At 54.8% G+C, this 22,973-nt stretch overlaps 1 protein-coding gene across 1 annotated transcript in view; it reads left to right on the plus strand.

Annotated features, from left to right (window-relative positions):
• Window positions 1-20,547, plus strand: part of Angpt4 (angiopoietin 4) — a 41,796-nt gene extending 21,249 nt beyond the window's left edge. The window contains exons 2-9 of the mRNA XM_046433035.2: window positions 3,889-4,035; window positions 5,117-5,238; window positions 8,062-8,309; window positions 11,325-11,440; window positions 13,751-13,852; window positions 15,599-15,765; window positions 19,000-19,130; window positions 20,186-20,547. Of these exons, the coding sequence (XP_046288991.2) occupies window positions 3,889-4,035; window positions 5,117-5,238; window positions 8,062-8,309; window positions 11,325-11,440; window positions 13,751-13,852; window positions 15,599-15,765; window positions 19,000-19,130; window positions 20,186-20,346 (1,194 nt within the window). The 3' untranslated portion in view covers window positions 20,347-20,547. The remainder of the gene's footprint in view (window positions 1-3,888; window positions 4,036-5,116; window positions 5,239-8,061; window positions 8,310-11,324; window positions 11,441-13,750; window positions 13,853-15,598; window positions 15,766-18,999; window positions 19,131-20,185) is intronic.
• The last annotated feature ends 2,426 nt before the right edge of the window (window positions 20,548-22,973 follow it).

Raw genomic sequence — 22,973 nt, forward strand, 5'->3', positions numbered from 1 at the left:
TTGCTATCTCTAGATTATAATTTTTTAATAAGTTTGTAAGTGTGGCATAACATTCTAGCAAAGCTTTTTTATCTTTGTGTGCTAATAATACATCATCCATACAGTGAAATATTTGTAGTTCAGGATTTTGATTTCTAAGTGGCTGGATTGCTTTGTTAACATAAATTTGACACATAGTTGGGCTGTTAGCCATCCCTTGGGGGAGTACTTTCCATTCATATCTCTGATCAGGACCTTCATGGTTCAGTGCAGGGATAGTAAATGCAAAACGTGGACTATCCTCAGGATGAATTGGAATTGAAAAAAAAAAAATCTTTAATATCTGTAACTAAAACATACCAGGTTTTTGGCAAAGCAGACAATTGGGGAATCCCCTATTGAGCAGGTCCCATAATAACCATCTCATTATTAATGGCTCTTAAATCTTGCAATAATCTTCATTTACCAGATTTCTTTTTGATGACAAAAATGGGAGTATTATGGGGAGATACGGAAGGTTGTATATGTCCCTCTGCTAATTGTTGTTTGACCAGGTCATGGGCTGCTTGTATCTTTTCTTTAGTCAGGGGCCACTGAGGAACCCATACTGGTCTTTCTGATTTCCAAGTAATTTTTTATTGTCTCAGTGACCCCTCCCGAAAACCCAATCCATGTCTGTCTGTTCCTTGATCTATTTGAATTGGTGCTGCTATACCTTGTTCTTGTTCTCCTAATCTTTTTTCTTTCCTAAAACCTTGTCTAGCCATAATAGTGACACATTTGAATTGATGTTATTTGTTAATGCTAGTCCTAACTGATCTAGGACATCTCGTCCCCATAAATTTATAGGAAGATGATCCAATACATATGGCTGTATAGTTCCCTTACATCCTTTAAAATCCTTCCAATCTAATACCATCGCACTTCTATGGGGATTAGTTGCCACTCCTAGACCTCGAAGCATTTGAGTGGCTTGTTGTAATGGTCAATGTTTTGGCCATTCTTGATGAGATATGATGCTAAGGTCTGCACCTGTATCCAGTAGCCCATTAAATTCATGTCCTTGAATATTTAGTTTTAGCAGGGGCGAGAATCTAAATTTAAAGAAAGCATAACCCAATCTACACCTGTGGAGCCTAATCCCCTGGAACCTCTTTCTACAGTATGACTGGAAAATTTATCATGTAGGCTGGGTATTATTAATAACTGTGCTATTCTATCTCCTGGTGAAATTACTGATATATCCCTTGGAGAACTGGCTATAATTTTTATTTCACCTTCATAATCAGGATCAATTACCCCAGGACTTGTCATAAGTCCTTTTTAGTGTAGTAGAACTGCATCCCAATAACAAGTCTACTGTTCCTTGGGGAAGAGGTCCTTTTACTCCTGTGGGAATGATTTGAACTCCCATCTCTGGAGTTAGTACTGTTCTGGCAGAGGTGCAGATGTCCAACCCTGCGCTTCCTCTGGTTTGTCTAGTGAGGGATCTAATGGATAATGTGTCCTGGGCACTACCCTGATGGTGTTGCTGGGTTCCTCCAGTGCCCCGTATATTTGTGGTCTTGAGCCCCGGAGCATTGGGCCCCCCTGTCCGTTTTTTGGCAGTGGAGCCCAATGCCTTTCTCCATGATATCGTGGGTAAACACCTGGTCCTTGTCTGTTTTTTGATAACAGAGTACCCTCTTTGAGGTCCTGTCTCAGGATCCCATCTATCAACTACGGGGGTTGGGGGCCTCCCAGCATATGGAGGTGGCGCTGTTGGTTGGACACTTACGCCCTCTGGTGATAGAAAGGTGTTTAGTAACAGCCTCCTGTTGTAACTTCTCCCCTGATGGCTTTTCCTCCTTTAAATTTTCTTCCTCTGTCTGACTAGCTCGAGAGACCTTCTCTTTTACTTGATCTAACATGTCTTCTACCATAGTCTGAACTGAAGGCATTGGACTAGGCAAACAAAATCGTATCATCATCCACAATGGCAATGTGCCAACTGGCAGAGTCCCTGGGCTTTTCTTTTCTATTCTTTTTAAATCTTCACCATAATGGTCCCATTGTGATATATTCAACAACTCCTCCTTAAAAAGCCATGGGCTACATTTTTGTATTGTATCAACGTATGCCCTGACTGTTCTTGGTTTTACTGGGGTGCCTCCCTCCTCTAACAATTTACTTAACACTCTTTCGGTTTGTTTTTTACTAATTTCTGATCCCATATTTCTACTATAAAGATAACACAACCCACTAAGAGAACACAAAACAAAAACTGAAACAGAATGAAACAAAAATTCATTATATCAGCCTTTCTATCCTCCTGAAATGTCCATCCGTCCTTTCTCCCTATCTGTTCCTCAGACGCAATAGTTTTTCCTCAGTTGTGAGTGGTTTTTCTTCCGTCTCACTCATCTCCAGGGACAGGCAACTTAAAAGCGAAACAAAAGAAAGAAGAATCTTAAAATGGCTACCCATCCTCTAGCCCTGCCCTCAGGGGCAAGCAGTTTACCTTATCACTTACCCTCAGTCATTCCCCGTGCAAGCCACCAAATGCCGCAGTCTGGCTGGGCACAATTCACCAGCCACTTGTCAAGCAGAAACGAACTTTATTTTTAGAACACATAGGACGCACCACAGGAGCTCTTCAGGAATTCCCTCAGAGCCCAACTGCCACCTCTGGCTTCTGGGGAGCCTCTCAACCCCCACTCCTCCCGCTCTTGAGGCCGATTGGCTGGGTTGTGTGGGCGGAGCCAAAAGAGTCCCCCAATGAGAAGCTCCGTGGTCTGAAAGGGCAGGGAAACAGCCCAATGAGCGTCACCGCAGAGGAGCCAATCAGCTGGAAGTTTGCTGGGGCCACTCCCGGCTGTGGCTCTCAACAGGCCAGAGGCCAGCATGTGTGCAGCATGCGGAGGACAGACCGGCGCTCTGCCCGCAGCTTGGAGCCCCAGAACACACTGTCCACCTTTCCGACTTGGTTCTGGTCTCCCGCCAGGCCGCTCCTCTGGCCCTCGGGAAATTGCAGTCAGTTCTGTCAAAGAAGTGAAGCTGGCGAGGGCATCGTGGGGCCCTCAGAGACCGCGTTCGGCCCTGTTTGGCAGACCGGAGGCCAGAGGTGGAGGCACAGATGGCAAATGGAGCTGTGAGACTGTGCAAGGGCAGTGGAGCCCGATGCCCACCCCTGCTGGCCGGTCCTCCCCTGGGAAGCTGGGGAAAGGGCACGAGATGGGCGCTGCCCTCTGACCCTCGCGGCTCCCCCTGTCCATCATTGAGCATAGATGTGCAGCGGACCCGCCGTGGAGCGAGCATCATGCCAGACACGGAGATAAAGTGGCGAGCAAGGCCAGGTTCCTTGATTCATGAAGCTGACATTGGGCAGATAAGAGTATAGAGTCAGGGGAGATAAGTGTATGAAGAGACCTGAAATGATGTGGGGGAGTGAGCCACATGGATGGGGATAGGATTGGGGGAGGTTCTAGAAGGAACACAGAGGGAACTGGGTGTGCAGAGGCCCTGAGGTTGGCATATGCTTGCATTGGAGGGATGTCACAGAGGCCATGCATCTGGAGCAACAGGAGGGAGGGAGGGGGAAAGGGAGACAGGGGACCAGACTGGTTACGGAGGAAAATGCTGTCTTGATGAGGACTTTGGTCTTTCCTCTATCAAGATAGGAACCCTGAGATGGTACTGAGCGCAGGAAGGGCGTGGCTTGACTTGGGTTTAACGGGATCCCTCTGGCTGCCTGGCAAAGGATGGACACATATGTGATGAGACTAGAGGTGCAGGGGCCAGGAGGAAACTCAGGGGACAGTCTGGGTGACCTGGCACAAGCTGAGCCCGTCATGGAGACTTGTGGGAGGGACAGGAGACAGGAGGCTCCCCCAGTCCTCCCCATGACCCCTGTCTATGGTCTCCCCGCAGCTAGAGAGGTACATCCAGATGAATCTGAGGTCAAAGCTGGCGTGGGCCCAGCAGCACATGGTCCAGAACCAAACGGCCGCCATGTTGGAGCTGGGCTCCAACCTCCTGAACGAGACCGTGGCCCGCACCTCCAACGTGGAAGCCAAGGTAACGGGCGGGTGGGGGGAACAAGCAAGCCCAGGCCATCTTGTCTTGACCTCTGTCTCTGGGTGAGGTCAGGTCTCTCCTGGGCCTCTAGCCCCTGGTATCTTCTCCCTAGTAAACCCTGTCCTAAAATTGTCACCCTCCAGGCCCAAAGGGGTGGGCAGACACTGGGCAGTGCCGGGTCTGCACTGGGCCCTGGGGAGGGGTGGTGCAGCACACCCCTGTCCTGGGGGCTCACACAGGAGAGGAAGAATCCCTGAGAGCTCGGTGCGGAGGACCCTCTGAGTGGCACAGCAGCAGAGAGGGATGGAGAGAGAGAGAGACAAGAGGTTGATGGAATGAGCAGCAGATGGGCACGTGTTGGCTGAGCCCCCACTGAACACCAGGCACCACTCAAGATGCCTGGCCCCAGTTTACAGCAGTGAGCAGAACAGGCAGGCTTACTCACTGGGGAGAGCGCGCCAGACAGGGAGAACGGCATGTGCAAAGGCCCAGGGGTGGGGCTGTGCTGGCAGCTCCAGGAACAACCAGGAACCCAGTGTGGTGGAGTGACTGGGGGAGAGAGGCAGAGGAGGAGCAGAAACATGACAGAGGAAGACAAGTCATGTGGCATGTGGCCTGGGGCCTGGCTGGCCGGGCAAGGACCTGGCTTTTCTGTTTCCCTAAAGGAGAGTCACAGAAGGCTTTGGAGTAGTGGCTGTATTTTGAAAGCCTGCATCAGGCTGCTCAGTAGGAAATAGATAGTAGGGGACAGAGGTGGGACCGGGAAACCCTTTAAGGAGGCTAGTATCAGACACTGGACAAGAGATGACAGAGACGGAGGCCATAGCAGTTGGTGGAGGGAAACCGTGGGGCTGTCAGCACTTGCTGGAGGACTGGCTACGGGGGTCAAGGATACCTCTTCTGGGGCCTGAACAGCCAGAGGACAGTCCGTAGGGCCATGAGCGAGTGAGGTCACATGGCCGCAGGTGTGAGTGACCTGTGGGTGTTTCCAGAGTGGCAGGCCCAGGGCCTGCAGGTGGGGGCTGGGCAGGGCTCCCTAGGGCTCACCCAGCCCTGTCCCACCCGCTCCTGGCTGGGTTAGGTCCTGAACGAGACGTCGCGCGTGGAGGTCCAGATGATGGAGACCTCGCTGTCCACCGACGAGCTGCAGAAGCAGCTGCTGCAGCAGAGCAACGAGCTGCACCGGCTGCAGGGCCGCAGCAGGTGGGCGCTGGACAGGAGGGTGGGCTCTCGAGCTGGGGACCAGGGGTGGGCACAGAGCCAGGCTGGGTCTGGACCCCCACGGAGCATGGAGCCTAGGCTAACTGGGAGGGAGGGAGGGCAGGGGCTGGGTCCAGGCGGCCCTGGGCCAGGCTCCCCTGTATCGTGTGGGCAGAGAAGAGGCGTGTCCAGGGTTTGGTCGCCTTGATACTTTCCCTCCTTTCTTCCCTTCAATCTTTCATTGTCTTTCATTCTTCCCTTTCTCTGTCTTTACTTTATAAATTTTAACTGCTTTATTGAGATGAAATCTACGTCCTCTACAACCCACCTGGTAATTTTTTAATTAGCTTTACCTATTGGTTTTGTTGTTGTTGTTGTTGTTTGTTTTGGTTCTGGAACTTGGACCCAGGGATGCTTTACCACTGAGCTGCAGCTCCAGCCCTTTCTAGTTTTTATTTTGAGACCAGGTCTTGCTGAATTGTGGAGGCTGGCTTGGAACTTGCCATCCTCCTGCCTTAGCCTCCCAGATGGCTGGGGCGACAAATGTGCACCACTACCCCAGCTCTGGCTTCTCTTATTTGTAAATAAATACACCTAATTCCATCCATCTGATCACCTTCCCTGAAGAGACCAGTGAGCAATTTCTTGTCTGCAATATCAGAGAGTTCTTGCATTATATGCAAATATGCTTCAAGGGCACACCCTTTAAATTACAAAGGTAAAAATAGACACAGGTTATAGATAAAGCAGAGGGATCTGACTTCTGAGGCCTGATTTTATCTTGGTTTGGAGTTAAGTGGAGGAAAAACTGCCAAGGTCAGAGTTCTCAGGAGGGCCAATCTACTCACTGAGCAAGGCATCGACCTCTCCATGGGGCCAGATGTTGCCGAGTGCTGGCCAGGACACATCACATCACAAGATCATCCACCCCCTCTGATCTGGGTACAGTTAATGGCGGTTCTTATAGCTATTCCCCCACCCCAAGGTCTAGGTGGCAAGAACCGGGACATTTTCAGTTACTCTGGACTCGTTATCAGGTGCCTGAGAATCAGTGCAGACAGAGAATGTTATCGATGAGCCTTGATCCACAAAGACAGCGAGAATCCTAGAGCTTCAGCACCCAAATTCTCACTTCCTGTAGCATAATTTGGGGCCTGAGGAAATTCCTTCTGCCCTGGCTGAACTTATTTCTGTCTGTAGAATGGGTCAGGACAACTGGATATAGAGTCAAATGTTCCCTCCCTCAGCCACAAACCCACTAAAGCCAGTGACCACCCGCCCATCCCTCGCTTCTTATAAGTCCTCCCCTGCTTTTGGTCAACAAGTTTTTTTTGTTTTTTTTTTTTTGTACCAAGGATTGAACTCAGGGGCACTTGACCACTGAGCCATACCCCAGCCCTATTTTGTATTTTATTTAGAAACACGGTCTCACTGAGTTGCTTAGTACCTTGCTTTTGCTGAGGCTGGCTTTGAACTCACAATCCTCCTTCCTCAGCCTCCAGAGCCACAGGGAGTAACAACAAGTACTTTTTGAGCCCTCCTTGTGCAGGCATGTAGGACCCTGGGGATTCATAAATGAAGGAGTCTCTGTCCTGGTGGAGGCTATTCCAGGGCTTCTTATGAACATGCAAATGTGCACAAGCCTCTCCCTCCCCCCTTTTTAAGCCCCACTAAAGCACACTCCACATCCCACCCTATTTTTTCCCAGTTCCTTGGAAATGGCTTTACAACTTCATGACATGTTTGCTGGTTCTTTTCTCCAACTTCCCAATGTTCCAAAGTATTTATTTTCCCCCGTCCCCAATTAATGGACACTGAGGTTGTTTCTGTTTCCAGTCTGTTGATCCAACCGGTGATAGGGTGACTAACACTTCCATATCTCATTTCACTCAGATGGGAGTAAATCTGGAGGATGAAATGCCAAAAGGGGAAGAGCTGAGTTGAAAGCTTTCTTTAAAAAAAAAAAAAAATGCCTCTTTGTTTTTTAACCCATAACTTTGTGCTTGTTCTAATAACAGAGACCTGTAATAACATAAAAGTGAAGGGCTGGGGTTGTGGCTGAGTGGTGCAGTCCTTTCCTAGCATGCAAGAGGTCTGAGGTTTGATCCCCAGCACCACTCAAAGAATAATAATTAAAATAAAAATGAAAGTCAGCCCTGCCCACCCTGCAGAAGTCAGCAGGGTGGGGACATTCTTTCCCATTCTCTCGTTATCGGGTATCCGCCAGGGTCTTTCCACTCTTTCCCCCATATGTTCACCCGTATCTCTCTATATTTCCATGAATACCTTTGTTCTTTTTTATACCATCCAACACGTGGTTAGAACTAGAGGTGGTTAGAACTAGAGGCAATGGCTAGGCGCAGTGATACACACACCTGTAATCCCCGAGACTCAGGAGGCTGAGGCAGGAGGATCGCGATTTCAAAGCCAGCCTCGGCAACTTAGCGAGGCCCTAAGCCACTTCTTTTCTCTTTTACTAGCAATCTCCCAAGGCATCCTGGCCCATGCTCCCTGGAGGCTATCTCCTGAGACTGGACTGTGGAGTCAGAGGACGAGCATATTTGGGATTTAGTAATGACTGTCTGATTGCTGCTGTGCCCCCCCCCCCCCACCTCCGATCTCTTTCCTTTTCTGGATCCCAAACCATACTACTCCGGGGCCGGGTCTCTCCTTCCTCCCTTCCTCCGTCTGGGCTACGTGGGCACGTGGGCACGGACTGCGGGGCAGTGTAACCCAGAACCGGACGCTCCTTCTCTGAGCCTCCCCTCAAGCCTTCTGTGCGTGCTCTGCGGACGACGGGCTCACCCCGTGCGCCCCGCTCCGCAGCGCGCTGGAGACGCGGTTGCAGGCCCTGGAGACGCAGCAGCAGGAGGACCTGGCCAGCCTCCGCGAGGAGAAGGAGCAGCTGCGGCGCCTGCTGGGCAGCCACGGCGGCGCCCTGGCCGTCCTGGAGCGCAGCCTGCGCCTGGCCAGCAGCAACTCGAGTCGCCTGCAGATGCAGCAGCGCCAACTGCTGGAGTTGGTGCAGCGCCTGGTGCACGTGATGGCGCAGGGCCCCGGCGGGAGCGCGGCGGGTGAGCGCACCGGTGAGTGGGCGGGGCGCGCGGCGGGGAGGGGGGTGGAAGCTGGCACACATCAGGGGTCCGGCCCACTCACCCCGACTGTAAAATAGAAAGAACAACAGCGCAGCAATCCTAAAAGAAGCCAGTGGAAACTCTGCCCGACGTCACCGTGACCCTGGTTAGCCCCCCCCACTCTCGGCCTCAGTTTCCTCATCTGTTTATGGAGTGATGATCATAACCAGGGCGTCGTAGCCCAGACTGCAAGTTTGGGTTCCAGGATTCACTCTCCACCCCTCTTGCCTGGGCCTGCCCTGCCCTGGGCCTCAGTCTCCCTATAGAACGGAATGACGGGAGGTCGATGTAATGCAGCCCAGGACTTCTTTCCCACTAATGCCCCTGCCTCTGGCCAACAGGATGAGGAGGCATCCCTGTCCTCCTTGAGAAGCGACAGCAATGCCTGGGGCTGCTCCTCAGCATTTGAGGTGGCCAAGGCCTTCCTGTCTCTGGCTTCCAGCAGGCAAGCAACCAACTGTTTGTTGAGCACCTACTGTGTGCCAAGCCCAGTGCTGGGGATACAGCAGGGCACAGCCCAGTCATGGCCCCTGTCTCTTGCAAAAAGTCCCGCCCCCCTCTGTGTGTCTGAGAGAAGGAGAAGGAAGTGCATCTTCATGGTGGCTGCTAGGAACCAGGGAGTGCGCCAGCAGAGTTCCTGACCTTGCCCACCTTAGAAGGCCTAAGGGGCGGTGCCAAGGAGAAGGAGCTTTAACCTGAGGCCAGCCAGGAGCACAGGGGGAGTTGGGACGGGGCGGGACTCCTTTTAGAAAACCCGGACAGGAACCAGAGAGGGGAAATGAGTTAGACAAAGAAGGGGCTCCCTCTGCGGCTTGCCGTTGGGGGACAGGCAGCTGTGAGGCAGGAGTCAAGCGAGGAGGACGGGATTGCAGTTGCCACAGCTGACAGGGATTTGGGGACAGAGGATCCCGCTGTGGCTCCATCCTCGGGTCAACAGTTCTAAGAAAGCCACGGGCAGGAAGAGTGGACCCTCCCAGGCCATAAGATGTGGAGTGACCAGAACCCACTCTGGCCTGGGCCCAGCTGCCAGCCAGGCTGCCTAAGGGAGTCCCCATGTGTGCGTTGCTTGTCGCTCAGCCCAAGGTGCAGGGCCGGGCTGGACCTCTCCCTGCGGCTCACTGCTCGCCCAGTGTCCGGCCTAGGGGGAGGGTGTGCTGGGCACCCTTTGCCAAATACCCTGTCCTCTTGCTCCCCTGTCACCAGCAAAGGACACTCGGGAGCTGCTCTTGCCGTCTGCCTAGACGGAAAAACTGATAAAGAGGAAGGGTCACCAGGTAGAGCACAGGTGGAGGCAGGCACAGGAGCCAGGCACCCTGAAGCCCAGCAGGAAGGGGGCGCCACTCTGCAGCTTTGTCCAGGGGGCAGAGGCTGGGGAAGGAGGGGAGAGTGGTTTCCTGGTGTCTCCGGGATCTGGTTTGGCAGGTTAGAGGGACAGGGACGCAGGAGGGAAAGACCTGGGCTGGGCCCGTGTAAATGCATGGTGTAAATTCCCCACCTCCTCGGGGCTCAGAGGTGGAGGCTGCTCACAGGTGGGCAGTGGAGACCCCTGCCCAGGAAATGTTATGCACCGGCTGGGGTGGATTTGGAGACCTAGTTACCTCGATTGTGATATGGGAACAACAGCCTCCTTCAGACAGGTGCCCCAGAGCCAGGATTTGGGGAGATTTGTTCATGTGTGAAGCCCAAACAGGAAGTCCCACCCCCTGGTAGCCTTCTGGTTCTCATTGGTGTTGAACACCTATTTCTCTGGTACTTCAGTCCCATCCTGGCCTCCACAGAGAGATCCGGTTCTGGTAGAATCACAGCCCAAACCTCTAATTGGGTCCTACTAATTGAACCAGAGAGAGGATTTAAAATCTCTGCATTTTAGCCAGGCATGGTGGCGCATGACTGTAATCCCAGCTACTGGGAAGGCTGGGGCAGGAGGATGGCGACCAGGTTGGAGGCCAGCCTTGTCAACTTAGTGAGACCCTGTCTCAAGATAAAATAAAAAGCTCTGGATGTGGCCCAGTGGTAGAGCACTTGCACAGCATGCACGAGGCCCTGGGTTCGACCCCTAATACCATGAAAAGAAAGAAGAAGAAGAATTTTTTTAAAGGCATAAGTCTCTGTATTTGATTCATCGTTTATTTTTCAGGCCAGACTTGGAGGCCCAAGGACTCTGGTGGTTTCTGTCGTTAAATTAATGCTCTGTTGACCCCAGAAAAACAGTCCAGAGGGAGGAGGCCCTTGATGGCCAGTGGTCAGCTCCAGAGAAGACTGAATGTGGAGCCGCAGAGAGACCAGCTGAAAGGGAGGGCTGGGAGGGAGCCAGGGCTCCCCGCTCAGTGGAGCTCCAAGAAGGGAGGGCTCTGTCCGTCTCCCCTCCCCCATGTCCTTGAGCCAGTCACCTCCCCCTGGACCCCACCCTGCTCTGAAGGGCAGCAAACTGGGAAGTACCTCCCTAGGGTGCCGGTGCCCATTTCCCTCTCCCCAAAAGCAGAGCAGCCTCCCCTGGAGGCTCCCCTCTCAGAGGCTCAGCCTCCAGCCCTGCTCCACTCTGACCCTGCGGCTCCTCCCCAGCCCAGGGGTCGGGGCTGCTCAGCCTGGCGCTCTAGGCCGGGGAGACTCATCTCCTTTCTGCCCTCTCCGCTCCTCCCCCTCCCTCACACAGCCCAGCTCTGATCTTGGGGCGTGAGTCACTGTCCTTCCCTGGCCTTGGCCCCAGGCCCCCTGTCCTCATCCCTTGTGTCCCACGCACACACACAGGACTGTTCCCACCTGGGGGCCTCTGCCCCCGCGGTTCCCTCTTCCTGGAACTTCTCTTCTCTGCCTGGACGACCCCTGTCATTGTCCCAGCTCCCCATTGCCTCCCGCCCTCCACCCCTCCCCCCTCAGAGCCTGCACAGAGCGGGCAGGGTGTCCCCGCCTGTCCTTGCTCACCTCCAGCTGACTTTTGCTTTGTCCCCCGGGTAGCCCCCATGAGGGCCCCTGAGCAGGTGTTCCAGGACTGCGCTGAGATCCACCGCTCCGAAGCCACCGCCGACGGCGTCTACACCATCCGAGTGACCAACGTCTCGGAGCCCAAGAAGGTGGGTGCCTCCCGGGGGCTGGGGAGCAGAGGGCGCCGAGCTGGGGCTCCCCAGGCAGACCCCAGCAGCTTCGGGCTTTTCAACCATCCAAGATGCCAGTGGAGGTGGGGGTGCCCGACCTTTGGGGGCCCCCTAGTCAGGGGTCTGATCAGGAGGTGAAGGAAAAGTTCCCAGAGCACCTCCTGCAGGAAATGGTTGTGTGGGGAAGGGTGGTGCAGCAGGTAGAACCGAAATGCCAGGGCTTAGCATCTCCAGCTCACAGGGGTCCCACTGAAGGCAGGAGCTGGGCTCTGCTCCCCTGGGAAACTGGCACCTGGGGCTTGTTTCAATGAGGGGCTCCCAAGGTGTCCTGAGCTTTAAGCCCAGTCGCCTGGTGGGAAGGGGTGGGAGGAGAACAGGGGGTCAGGAGGGAGGGCTCAGGGCAGCCCAGAAGAAGGAGGGCATGGGAGCAGGTGGCCATGTCCTGCTCCGTGATCCTTTCAGCCCCCAGAGTATGTGAGGGACAGTGGCTCAGATCGTCTGCAAACTGTCTTCAGCACCTTCTCACATACCTGCTCACAAAAGAGACCAAGTCCAGGGCCCTGTGTGGGCACAAACTCCAGCTAGAATCCCATGACATTATTTCTTTCAGGAGATTTATGGATTAGTACCAGGGATTGACCCAGAGGTGCATGACCACTGAGCCACATCCCCAGTGAGACAGGGTCTCACGGACTTGCTTAGGGCTCACTAAGTTGCTGAGGCTGGCTTTGAACTTGCAATCCTCCTGCCTCAGCCTCCAAGTCACTGGGATTACAGGCATGGGCCACCGTGTCCAGTTTATTAGATTTGTTTTTTAAATCATCTGAATAGAGGCAAGTGTTACTAGTTTTCTATTTATGGTACTGGTAAGATTTCCTTTTAAAATATTTTTAACCTAAGCATTTATTTAAATTTTTTAAAAAAAGGATTCCATTTTTTAAAGTAAATATACTGTGTGAAAGTAAGTAAATTCCACAATGTGGCATTGCAGATGGCTGAATGACTGAGATTGGGGACAGTAATAGGGAGGAGCTTGTCTGGGCGATGAGACACCAGGGCTCACACCTCAGCTTTCCTTTTTTTTTTGGTACTGGGGATTGAACCCAGGGGCACTTAATGACTGAGCCACATCCCCAGCCCTATCTTTGTATTTAGAGACAGGATCTCAACAACTTACTTAGGGCCTCACTAAAGTACTGAGGCTGGCTTTGAACTCGAGATCCTCCTGCCTCAGCCTCCTGAGCCACTGGGATTACAGGCGTGTGCCACCACACCCAGATTCAGCTTTACTCTTGACTCACTTGCCGGAAGCAACTGCTTCCCCTCTTTGAGCCTCGGAGTCCCTTCCTGTACCCACTGCTACCCCCAGAACAGGTGCCACAACTTCTCTTGGGCTGTTCCCATCTTGCAGTCTCTACTCCTGTTTCATTTTTCCCTGGAAACACCATCCACCTGTCACTCTCTGGGAGTCTCATCATCATTCAATGCTTTGTTCTGACACCACCTCCAGGGAGCCTTCCAAGATTGCTGAGTGACTCCTTCTGGAGTCACTTCTTGGGACCTTTTCTAAGAAGGAGGACCTACCTCTAATTCATAGTTGCCCAGATGTTCACAGTCAATAGTCTGTCTGGGCTACTGTACCCTCCTCCACACTGAGCCAGCCCTGACGGCTGATTGACCCCTGATTCACTGATGACTTATCCAGTCCAGACATGTATTCGTTGAACATGGAACAGGCACAGAACTGGCTGGAAAAGTAATCTGTCCACCGAGGTCGGCCGGGAAGGCCTAGCTGGGATAGATGGCAAGCTCTGAGAGGGAGGATTCTTTTGATCTTATCTGTATCGGCATCCCCAGTGCCTCGCGCCAGAAGGTGTTTGGGAAACCTCTGCACGCTGCTTGACGGTAGGACTTGCATCTCTGAGTCCACACCAGGGACTTCATGCTGCGGCCTTAGTCCTCGTAGCAGCCCAGCCACAATAACGCAGGCCCAGTCAGTCCTCGTGTCCCCAGCACGTTGCAGACTTGACCCCTGTCATTCTCGCTGTCACACCAGTGTGCCCAGGAGGCAGGGGACCACACAGTGAAGGTGTCAACGCCCGCCTTTCACAAACAAGGAGAGAGGGGTTCTGAGGCCTCCCCTACCCGTCAGTCACTGTAGAAAATGATGACAGCCCATGGGCATTGCAGCCTGGATCTGGCGGATGCCCTTGACTGCCTGGTTTGCTCTGGACTTGGAGGGGCTTCCAGCTGCCCCCGTGGGATTCCAGCTGCTCCCCTGTCCCCCAGGTGTTCTGTGGCATGGAGTCCAACGGAGGCGGGTGGACCATCATCCAGCGCCGTGTGGATGGCAGCGAGGATTTCCAGAGGAGCTGGAAGGAGTACAAAGAGGTGACACTGCCACCTGGGGAGGGGCTTTGCAGCCGGAGGGGCTGATGCGGCTCGGGGTTGTGGCCGGGGACTGGTGTGCCTTCGCCCCTTCCCAGAAAAAAAAAATCCCGCTCTTCTAGAGCCAAACAGATCTTGCCAGTGCATATTCACTTTCTGGGACCCCATTCCCTGGAATTGAACCGGCTTTTTGAAGTTTCTGATATATGTCCTAAGATTGAAAATTTAACTTTATTTTGTTTCAACTTTTAGGACAGGTAATATAGGTGCATTGCTTAAAAAATTGTTCCAATGTAAAATGGAGGAGACAGAAGAAAATCTTCCCACCCACCTGGTATATTGCTTAATCAGATGTCCTTGTCTTTTTACACATTGATGGCCACATCTTAAAGACCAATTCTTTAATGTGAACTGCTGGCTCGAAGCCCACATGCAGTGTACAAGATGAGGAGTGTGTCTGCTAGTCTTCCCTTTTTTGTTTTTTTTTTAATTGAATTTTGAGTGAAGGATTTGGGGCAAGCTGACTTAAAAACCCTTAAAAGTTTTCAAAAGTAAAATATTATTTGCTTGCAGTTCATTGGATAAATACTTAAAATAAATACATTGGATATAAATTTATGAATGTTCTTGTATCTATTGATATTTTAAAAAACATCTTTATAAAATGCTAAAGATGCAGGGCTGGGGTTGTGGTTCAGAGCTAGAGCACTCGCCTAGCATGTGTAAGGCACCCGGTTCGATCCTCAGCACCACATAAAAGTAAATAAACAAAAAAAGGTGTTGTGTCCATCTACAACTAAACAAAAAAAATTTTTTTTAAATGCCAAAGATGCAGAAACATGCGCAGGAATGCTGGATACTAACCCTTTGCGGCACCGCTTGATTCAAGCGGGGGGCGGGGCTTAGGTGTGCCCCTGTCCTTGGTGCTGAATTATCTTTCTGCCAGTGGCGTTGGTTGTTGTCACGCGGGACAGGACACTCCTTGCGCTCTTAGCTTTACATTTCTACCTTGCAGAGTGGCTCTGTCAGTGAACAAAGTTTGTTCTGCCATCTAGGTAGCAGATGAAGTTTTAAATTTTTTTTAACCGAGGTTTGATATCCATGCAGCCAAGTGCACAGGTTTAATAAATAATTAAGTGTACACCTCAATTAACTTTCACACATGTATTCACCCGTCTGACCACCATTCAGAGCTAGACAGACAACCCTGCCAGCACACAGAAACCCCCTTGTGCCCCCTCCCAGTCAATATTTCCCCAAAGGTAATCAGTGTTCTGTTGTCACCAATTATTTTTGTCTGCTCTTGAACTTCAAAAAAATGTGATCTCAATTTTTTTTTTTTGGTGGGGGGCAGTGGTCCTAGGGATTGACCCCAGGGGCACTCAACCACTAAGCTACATCCTCAGCCCTTTTTGTATGTTATGAGACTCAGGTCTTGCCAAGTTGCTTAAAGCCTCACTAAGTTGCTGAGGTGGCTTTGAACTCACGACCCTCCTGCCTCAGCCTCCTGAGCTGCTTGGATTACAGGCCTGTGCCACCATGCCCGGCTCTCAATTATTTTTAATGGGCTTTTACATTGACAAGTGTCTGAGTCTACTTCCTCGGGGATATGGGGGCTGCCCACTCCTAGGTCCAGTTCACAAGGGGTCAGTGAACTCGACCCCTTGGCCCAGTGGTCTTGGATAAGGGGCTGCAGAGCCTGGCCTAGCCCAGTTCCTCAGCCAGGGGTGTGTCCCTTCCTCCCCGTAGGGTTTCGGAAACCCAGCGGGGGAATACTGGCTGGGCAATGAGGCCGTCCACCAGCTCACCAGCAGGGCCACCTACTCTCTGCGCGTGGAGCTGGAGGACTGGGAAGGCCAAGAGGCCTACGCCCAGTACGAGCGATTCCAGCTGGGCAGCGAGGCCCAGTTGTACAGGTAGGTGGGCTGGGGCCCGGGCTCACAGGTGGGCTGGGGGTGCTGGGCGAGTGGCCGCCGAGTCTGCACCAGGGGTCAGTCCCTGGCCATCTTCCCATTCTCACCATCTGTCCCCCATTTGAGCATACGTCACGGGATTTGGAGGCGGTTGGTTAGCACTCAGCAGTCCTGGCCACAGGGTGGGGTGGAAAAAATGTCACTGACGCCATCTCAGGAGCAGGAAGGGGCCTTCCAAGGTCACTCACCCCAAGTCACTCATTTTACAAAGACTCAGCAGGAGGGACTTGGCCAGTCTGTCCTATGCCCCGGGGTGAGGTAGAAAGGTCCCTGTGTTGGGAGGTGGGGGACACGGGCCCTTTCTGGCACTGCTGCTCATGAACTTGGACAAGTCCAGGCCGGTTTCTCTGAGCCTCTGCTTCTTCAGTGGGCTGGGATGTGAGGATGTTGTGAAACCAGAAGAGGTTTCCGCACCCCTTCCTCGAGCTTGTTTCTGGTGTGTGTAAGAAAAGGAAGGAGCATTTATTGAGCACCTACTGTGCTCCATGCACTCTATCAGATCAGCCTCGAACCCTTGGAGGTAGAGTACCTGCTTTAGTAGTATGGAAACCGAGGCACCAAGCTCAGATCCCTTGCCCAAAATGACAAGCTACATAGAGCCTGGATAGGACTCGGGCCTCCCTGCTGCCAAACCACACCACAGTAAGGCCATCATATGATAAGTGTTATGTAAAAGGTGGAGACATACAAACAACATATTCAAAGACAGAAGCATGACGTTTCCAGAGCTCCGTCTGTGCTGTCTGTCCACCATTCCAGCGTGGGTGTGGGTCTGGACCCCGCCGTGCTCTCCTGTTGGAATTGGATGAGCTCCTCTGGCTTTTCATCTGGCCACGGAGCTCCCTGCCCATGGCCTCAGACTGTGAGGCTCAAGGCTACAAGAGCTGACCCTCTGCAGAACCTGAATGACAGGACCATACACAGGCTGGCACTGCTCATTTGGGAAGGAATCAGGCCCAGGCCCCGCCCCCTCAAAGTGCTCCCAGTCCTGTGTGGGGTGTGGGCATGTTCACAGGCCACCGGTGCCCCTGGAGAGACAGCAGGGGCTGAAGGGGGCGTGGAGGTGTCGTGCCGTCAGGGAGGACCCCAGGAGAAGGTGACGCCTGCAGTGCGTGCATACTCTCCAGAGTGGGTTAGAAGAGCACCCAGGCAGCAGGAATGTCTGAGAAAAGGCAGAGTTGGCATGCAGCCGGGTCACACGTACCCGGAACCTGCCAGGGCTGCTGGGACCTCACGGGCTCATTCAGGAAGAGCCCAGGAGACTGGGGTTGGGGATACAGGAAACCAAAGGGTGGCCTGGAAACCGCCAGAAGAGGGTGGGAGGGGGAGGACGGCAGATGCCCACCCTCCAGAGTCAAGGGGATGCTGAGGAGGAGAGGGTCCCCACGAGGAAGCCAGAGGCAAGGGTGCTCAGGTGGCCAGTCAGCAATGGGGAGTGGGCACCAGGGTGGCAGGGGCACTCTCTCCTGCCAGATGCAGTATGGGGTCCTCGTGAAGCCCAGCTGGGGTGCTGAGCATGGAGGGTGCGGGCATAGGAAGCGACCCCCAGGAGGGCTGGGGGCACAACCAAGGCACGGCTTGGCATGGGGCAAGGCGGGAGGGACAGACACCAGAGGCACACACAGGCCCGGACCCAAATACAAGTGCAGAAAATACAACCGCCCAGGCGCCGTGGAGGGGCTCGCCCCAGCCCTGCAGGACACACACGGGCCTATAGAGCGCACACGCACACGCGTGCACACACAAACACACACATACACACACGTGCATAACTGCACAAACACGCACACCCCAAACACAGGCACACGGTGGGACGTGTGCCAATGGGCCTCCCAAAAGCCCTTGCAGGAAAACACACACACACACAGTCCCCGGTGGACACAGGGACAGAATCTAGAGCGCACACTCAGGCCCAGGCCAGAGGCTCCAACACAAGCACCAGCAATATGCCCGTGAACAGAGGCTCGAGGAACCAGAACCAGATCCAGATCCAACGACAGATGCTCAGGGCTGCACAGATCCCTGGGCCTGGGAAACGCCTCATGGGCATCCCCAAGAGACCTGCGTATTTAGGTTTTCTTTGGCCTGAGCCATGAGGCGGAGCCACCAGAGGTCACAAGTCCTCATTCCGGCTTCCAGAAGAGAGGGGCTCCCATCCCTGAGCCCTCAGGGAAGCCCCGGATGACCACAAGGAGAAGCCAGAACCACAGGAGTGGGGGACAGCCTGTGAGTCCCCACCCAGGGACCCCCTAGTGGGAGGACTCTTGGCTGCACCAGCCCCACCAGCCTAGGGCGCCATGTTCAAGGGCATGGTGAGGGCGCCATGGTGCACAGCCATCTGGACGCTGAGGACTGAGCCAGCCACAGACCCAGGCCCCTCGTTCCCTCGGGTCCCACGGGGGCCTCTCCCAGATCCTCCCCTGGGGAGCCAGAGCTTCCTTAAGCCACCCCAGCCATTTGCCACCACCTGTAGGAACTTCTGAGTTGCTCCCAGCCCAGCTCCTCCCCTCCGCTGCCCGCGGGGCCCCTTTCAGTGCCAAGCCTCTGACGTTCTCCAGCCAGACTCAGGATGTGCCAGGGGACCAACAAGCGTGTGGAACACACACCACGTGCTGGCGCCGCCCTGCAGCTACCCACACTCGGCCCTCCACGGAGTCTGGCAAAGATGTACAAACCTGCCCACCCCTCTGGCTGCAGAGGTCGAAGTCACAGGGCTGGGGGCGCCCTGGGCACAGATCCGTGGGTGCTGGTGGGGGCAGGGAGGACTTCCTGGAAGAGGTGGCTGCACCTGGCACCAGCCCTTGTTGATTTTAGACCTGGGCAGGAAACTGGCTCCCAGGGACCCCACTCCTGGTATGTGAAAGGGTATCCTGAGGTTCAAATGAGAACAAGTTACCCAGACAAGTGCTTTGAACAGTGCCTGGCACATAGTAGGTGCTTGAGAAAACATCAGCCTTTATCCTTGTTCTGATGCCCCTTGCTCCTCTCCAAGACCAGGTTCAGTGAGAGGAGGAGGTCCTGCATGCAGAAGCCACTTTGTCCCCAGAGGCAGCAGGCAGGGAGGGTGGTCAAGAGGGAGGGTGGCCAGTGATCAGAGACCCAGCCTTGGACAAAGTCCCCAGGGAGGCCCCCCAACCTGACTCTGGCCCTTCTCCAACACCACCTCGGTGGCTCCAGGATTTCTCTGTCTGGGTACAATGGCTCCGTGGGGCGCCAGACCGGCCTGTTCCTTCAGAGCGCCAACTTCAGCACCCGCGACGCAGACAACGATAACTGTGTCTGCAAGTGCGCCCAGCTGATGTCGGGAGGTGAGCGCACCCACCAGCCCGGCTCAACCCGCACCTCCCAGCCGGGCACCTCCTCCGAAGCCTGGCACTGCCAGCGTTCCTCAGGAGGCCTGCTGGAGGAATGCTGAAGGCGGGCACGGTGCAGGGGCAGCTCCAACCCTGGCCTCAGAACTCCCCTCCCCCAGGCAGGCAGGAGAGGACCAGGGAGACCCGGGCAGCTCGCCACCAGCCCTCGCTCGGGCAGGGCTCCTTGGCAGGGACAGAAGTCAAAGAGTGGGAACAGAATGGGCAAGAGACAGGGAGCCAGGCACAGAGGCTCACACCTGTCATCCCAGCAGCTTGGGAGGCTGAGGCAGGAGGATGGCAAGTTCAAGGCCAGCCTCAGCACCTTTGTGAGGCCCTAAGTAACTTGTTGGGAACCTGTCTCCAAATAAAATAAAATGGGCTGGGGTGCATCTCAGTGGGTAAGCACTCCTGGGTTCAATCCTTGATAGGAAGGAAAAAAATAGGAGGGACAGAATGGGAAGGCCTTACAGAGACCTAAATCCCAGAGACAGGGACAGAGAGAGACACCAAGACTGATAGTAAGAGGAGGGTGGGGACAGTGACACAGGGACAGAGAAGCCAGAGGGAGAAATGGAAAGGGAAACCCAGGAGTCAGGGAAGCGGGCAGCAGGGACCAGAATCAGAACCTATCAGAGAAAGAGGACCAGCCGGAGAGAGTCACTGGGAGAGGGGACAGGTCCCGTGTGCGAAAGGCTCAGAAAGAGACGGAGACCCCTGGAAACCGATGGAAAAGGGAGGGGTCGCTAGGAGTCCAGACGATGGAAGGTCGGAGCCGTGGATGGGACTCAGCGGGAGAAGGGGGAGCACAGAGGGGCGGGGTGGGGCCCCACTGCCCTCCAGAGGTCCCAGCTGCGCAGAGCCCAGCCCCTGCCCACACCCAGCCCCTGCCCATCGCAGCTCCCCGCCAGGAGCAGCCTGATCCAGCTTTGTTCTTTTGGGGGGGCGGGGTCTGCCCTCACCCCACCGGCAGGACCCCCACTCCCCAAAGCTCTGATCCCCCCTTCCCCCAGGGTGGTGGTTTGACGCCTGCGGCCTCTCGAACCTCAACGGCGCCTACTACCAGAACGGCCAGCACCTGCGCAGGATGGACGGCGTCCGCTGGCAGTACTTCCGCGGCCCCGGCTACTCGCTGCGGGCCACCCGCATGATGATCCGACCCGTGGGCGGCTAGTGAGCGGCTGCGCCCCGAGGGACCACACGGGGGAGCCCCGAGGCGGATCCCCGGACAGCCTGGACGGCGTGGGACAGAGCCTGGGCTCGTCACTCCATACCCGGGACCACCCCTGCCCGGGTCACCTCCTGGAGTCGCTGTGTCCTGACTCCCTTCAATCTGTGACAAGGGGGATGGGGGTCCTCATCCCCCTCCCCTGCCTCCCGCAGGGACTCCTGGCCACTCGAGGGTCGTGGCCTCCCGAATGAGTAAAGGACAGAATAAACTTGGCTTCTCAAAGGAAGACCCGGCTAATGGGATTGGTGGCAGCCGGCAAAGGAATTTTCCGGGAACAGTCTGGCTTCTGTGCCCTGGGTTGGCAGGGGGCATCTCCTGCTCCAAGCTCCTGTCCCAAGCTCGCCTGGCCTTGACATCTCCTCGAGTCTTACTTTCAAAGCTGAAGGGGGGCTGCCCCTACCCCTGATGCTCATTATTTTGTCCCCACCGGTCACTGCTCCTAGGAGCCAATGTCTGTGGAGCACACCTGGTCTCTGAGGGGCTTCAGGAGGTCTTAGAGGGATTCCTTGGCCCCCAACGTGTCCCAGAGGGTGTTCCATAAGTAACAATCGGGGCTCTTCTCTAAAGTAAGTACCGTGGTCAAGTAGGAGAGAAATAGCAGGTTCAGTCCAAGAAGCCGGGCGTCCCTAGCTGCAGGACTTGTCAGAGCCTTTGACGAGCTCATTTGCCTCATGACTGCCCGTGGAGGGGCTGGAGCGAGCAGCGTTCTTCAAATTCATGTATTTGAAAATGGTCCCTGTTTGTCCCACCTCCGGGCTATGGGTGCCCTGGCCCTCCCTCTTCAGGAGGAGGAGCCCCAGGGCCCCATCTGTCACCCCCAGCTGTTCTCACCTACAGGGACCTCAGTGACAACCTCAGACAGTCTCTAAAAGGAGCTTTGAATTAAAACACGCACACGGGCTGGCGTTGTGGCTCAGTGGTAGCGCGCTTGCCAGGCAAGCGCGGGGCCCTGGGTTCGATCCTCAGCACCACATACAATCAAATAAAGGTATTCTGTCCAACTACAACTAAAAAATAAATATTTAAAAAAAAAAAAAAAAAAAAAAAAAAAAAAAAAAACACGCACACACCACCCTGAAGAAGGTCTGGGCCTGGCTCCCTGTGCATGCTCTGAGCTAATGTTCCCTGGGGCTCCCTGGGGCCCCGCCACCCCAGGCTCAGGTCCAGATTTCTGGGTGGGAGACCGGTGCCTCCGCAGGAAACCAGCCTCCTCCGGCCTCCTCCTGCAGAGCCTGAGCAGGGGTCTGCAAGGGGCTGGGTGGCCTGGGCCTTCCCCTGAGCTTGGGGGTTCAGGGGCTCCTCGTGAGCATCTCGCAGAGAGGCTGGAGTCCGGAAGTGGTCACCATCACTCTGACGCCCCCCATCACAGTGTCCCCTCCTTGGCCCCATGAGGCCCCTCAGCCCTGACACCGTGGTCCTGGTGGGACCCCACCTACCATGTTGCTGGGAAGCACCGTCTTCAGGCTTCCTCCTGGAGGAGGTGGGGCCGGCAGGAGTGGGACCCTGCACCCCTCTGCGCCGGCCTGAGTGCCACTGCACCCCGAGCACACAGCACGGTCCTCCTTGGACCCCTTCAACGGAAACAGCCCTTTCCTTCAAGGTCCAGTGGACGTGGCTGTTGATGGCGGCATCTCAAGAGGACGGGGAAGTACCCAGGGGCAGGCGGCTGCCCAGGAAGCCCCAACAGCCGTGCAGAGCACCTGCCCAGCAGGCCTTAATGTAGCGCCTCCTGTGTACAGTGTGATGCCAGGGCAGGGCTTTGGCCCAGCTGAGACCTGAGACCAAAGGCTCAGCTCTCAAGTGGTTGTGAAACAGACTGGACTCGCTCCTCACCAGGTGGGGACGGGGAAAGGGGACATGGCTGTGAGCTCCTCAGCAAAACCTGGCACAAAACAGGTGCCTATAAGCGGTGGTTCCTGAAGGGTGAGCGGAGCGAGCGAGGCAGCCCCTGCCCGTGACATTCCGTCTCCCAGGTCCAGGAAAGGGGAGGCCGCTTTGATTTTAAACCCAACACATTATTTTCGTACTGCAGAGCTCGAGTAGAGGCTGGCTGCATGCTGGAGGGGAGGCCAGAGCCCAGGGACCTGGAGGGGTAAAGGCCCAAGTTCCTTCCTGTCTCTGTTCCAATTTTCTAAAAAGCCAGGAAGACGATTTCGGTTCCCCTACGTCATTGTTCTCACCCTCCTCCTCCTCCTCCAGGCCAGGACCCACAGGCACAGGCACGGGATCTCTAGCTAGGGAATGAGTGGATTCACGTATCTGGAAAGACTAGATCAAGTTTCAGGTATGGTTAGCTCTAGGGGCTCCAATGATGTTCACCTCCACCTCCTGGCCTTGGCGTTGTCCCGAGGAGGTGGCCCCAGCAGCCAGGGCTCTGTCCCCCCAGCTCAGCATCCCCAGCCAGGGAAGCCCTTGGTGCGGTGGGTCCGTCAAAGGAATGATGCTCTCCAGCCACAGTCCTGGGCCCTTCCCTGTACTTACCGCTGATTCTGATTGGCCAGACCTGGGTCACATGATCACGCCTGGCTCCAGGGAGCTGGATCAGCTGCACCCAAGTCCTGGTTTCATGA

This window comes from Marmota monax, unplaced genomic scaffold (assembly GCF_021218885.2).
Source record: "Marmota monax isolate L192 unplaced genomic scaffold, Marmota_monax_Labrador192_F-V1.1 WCK01_AAM20220418_F8-fsc00014, whole genome shotgun sequence".
Lineage (NCBI taxonomy): Eukaryota > Metazoa > Chordata > Mammalia > Rodentia > Sciuridae > Marmota > Marmota monax.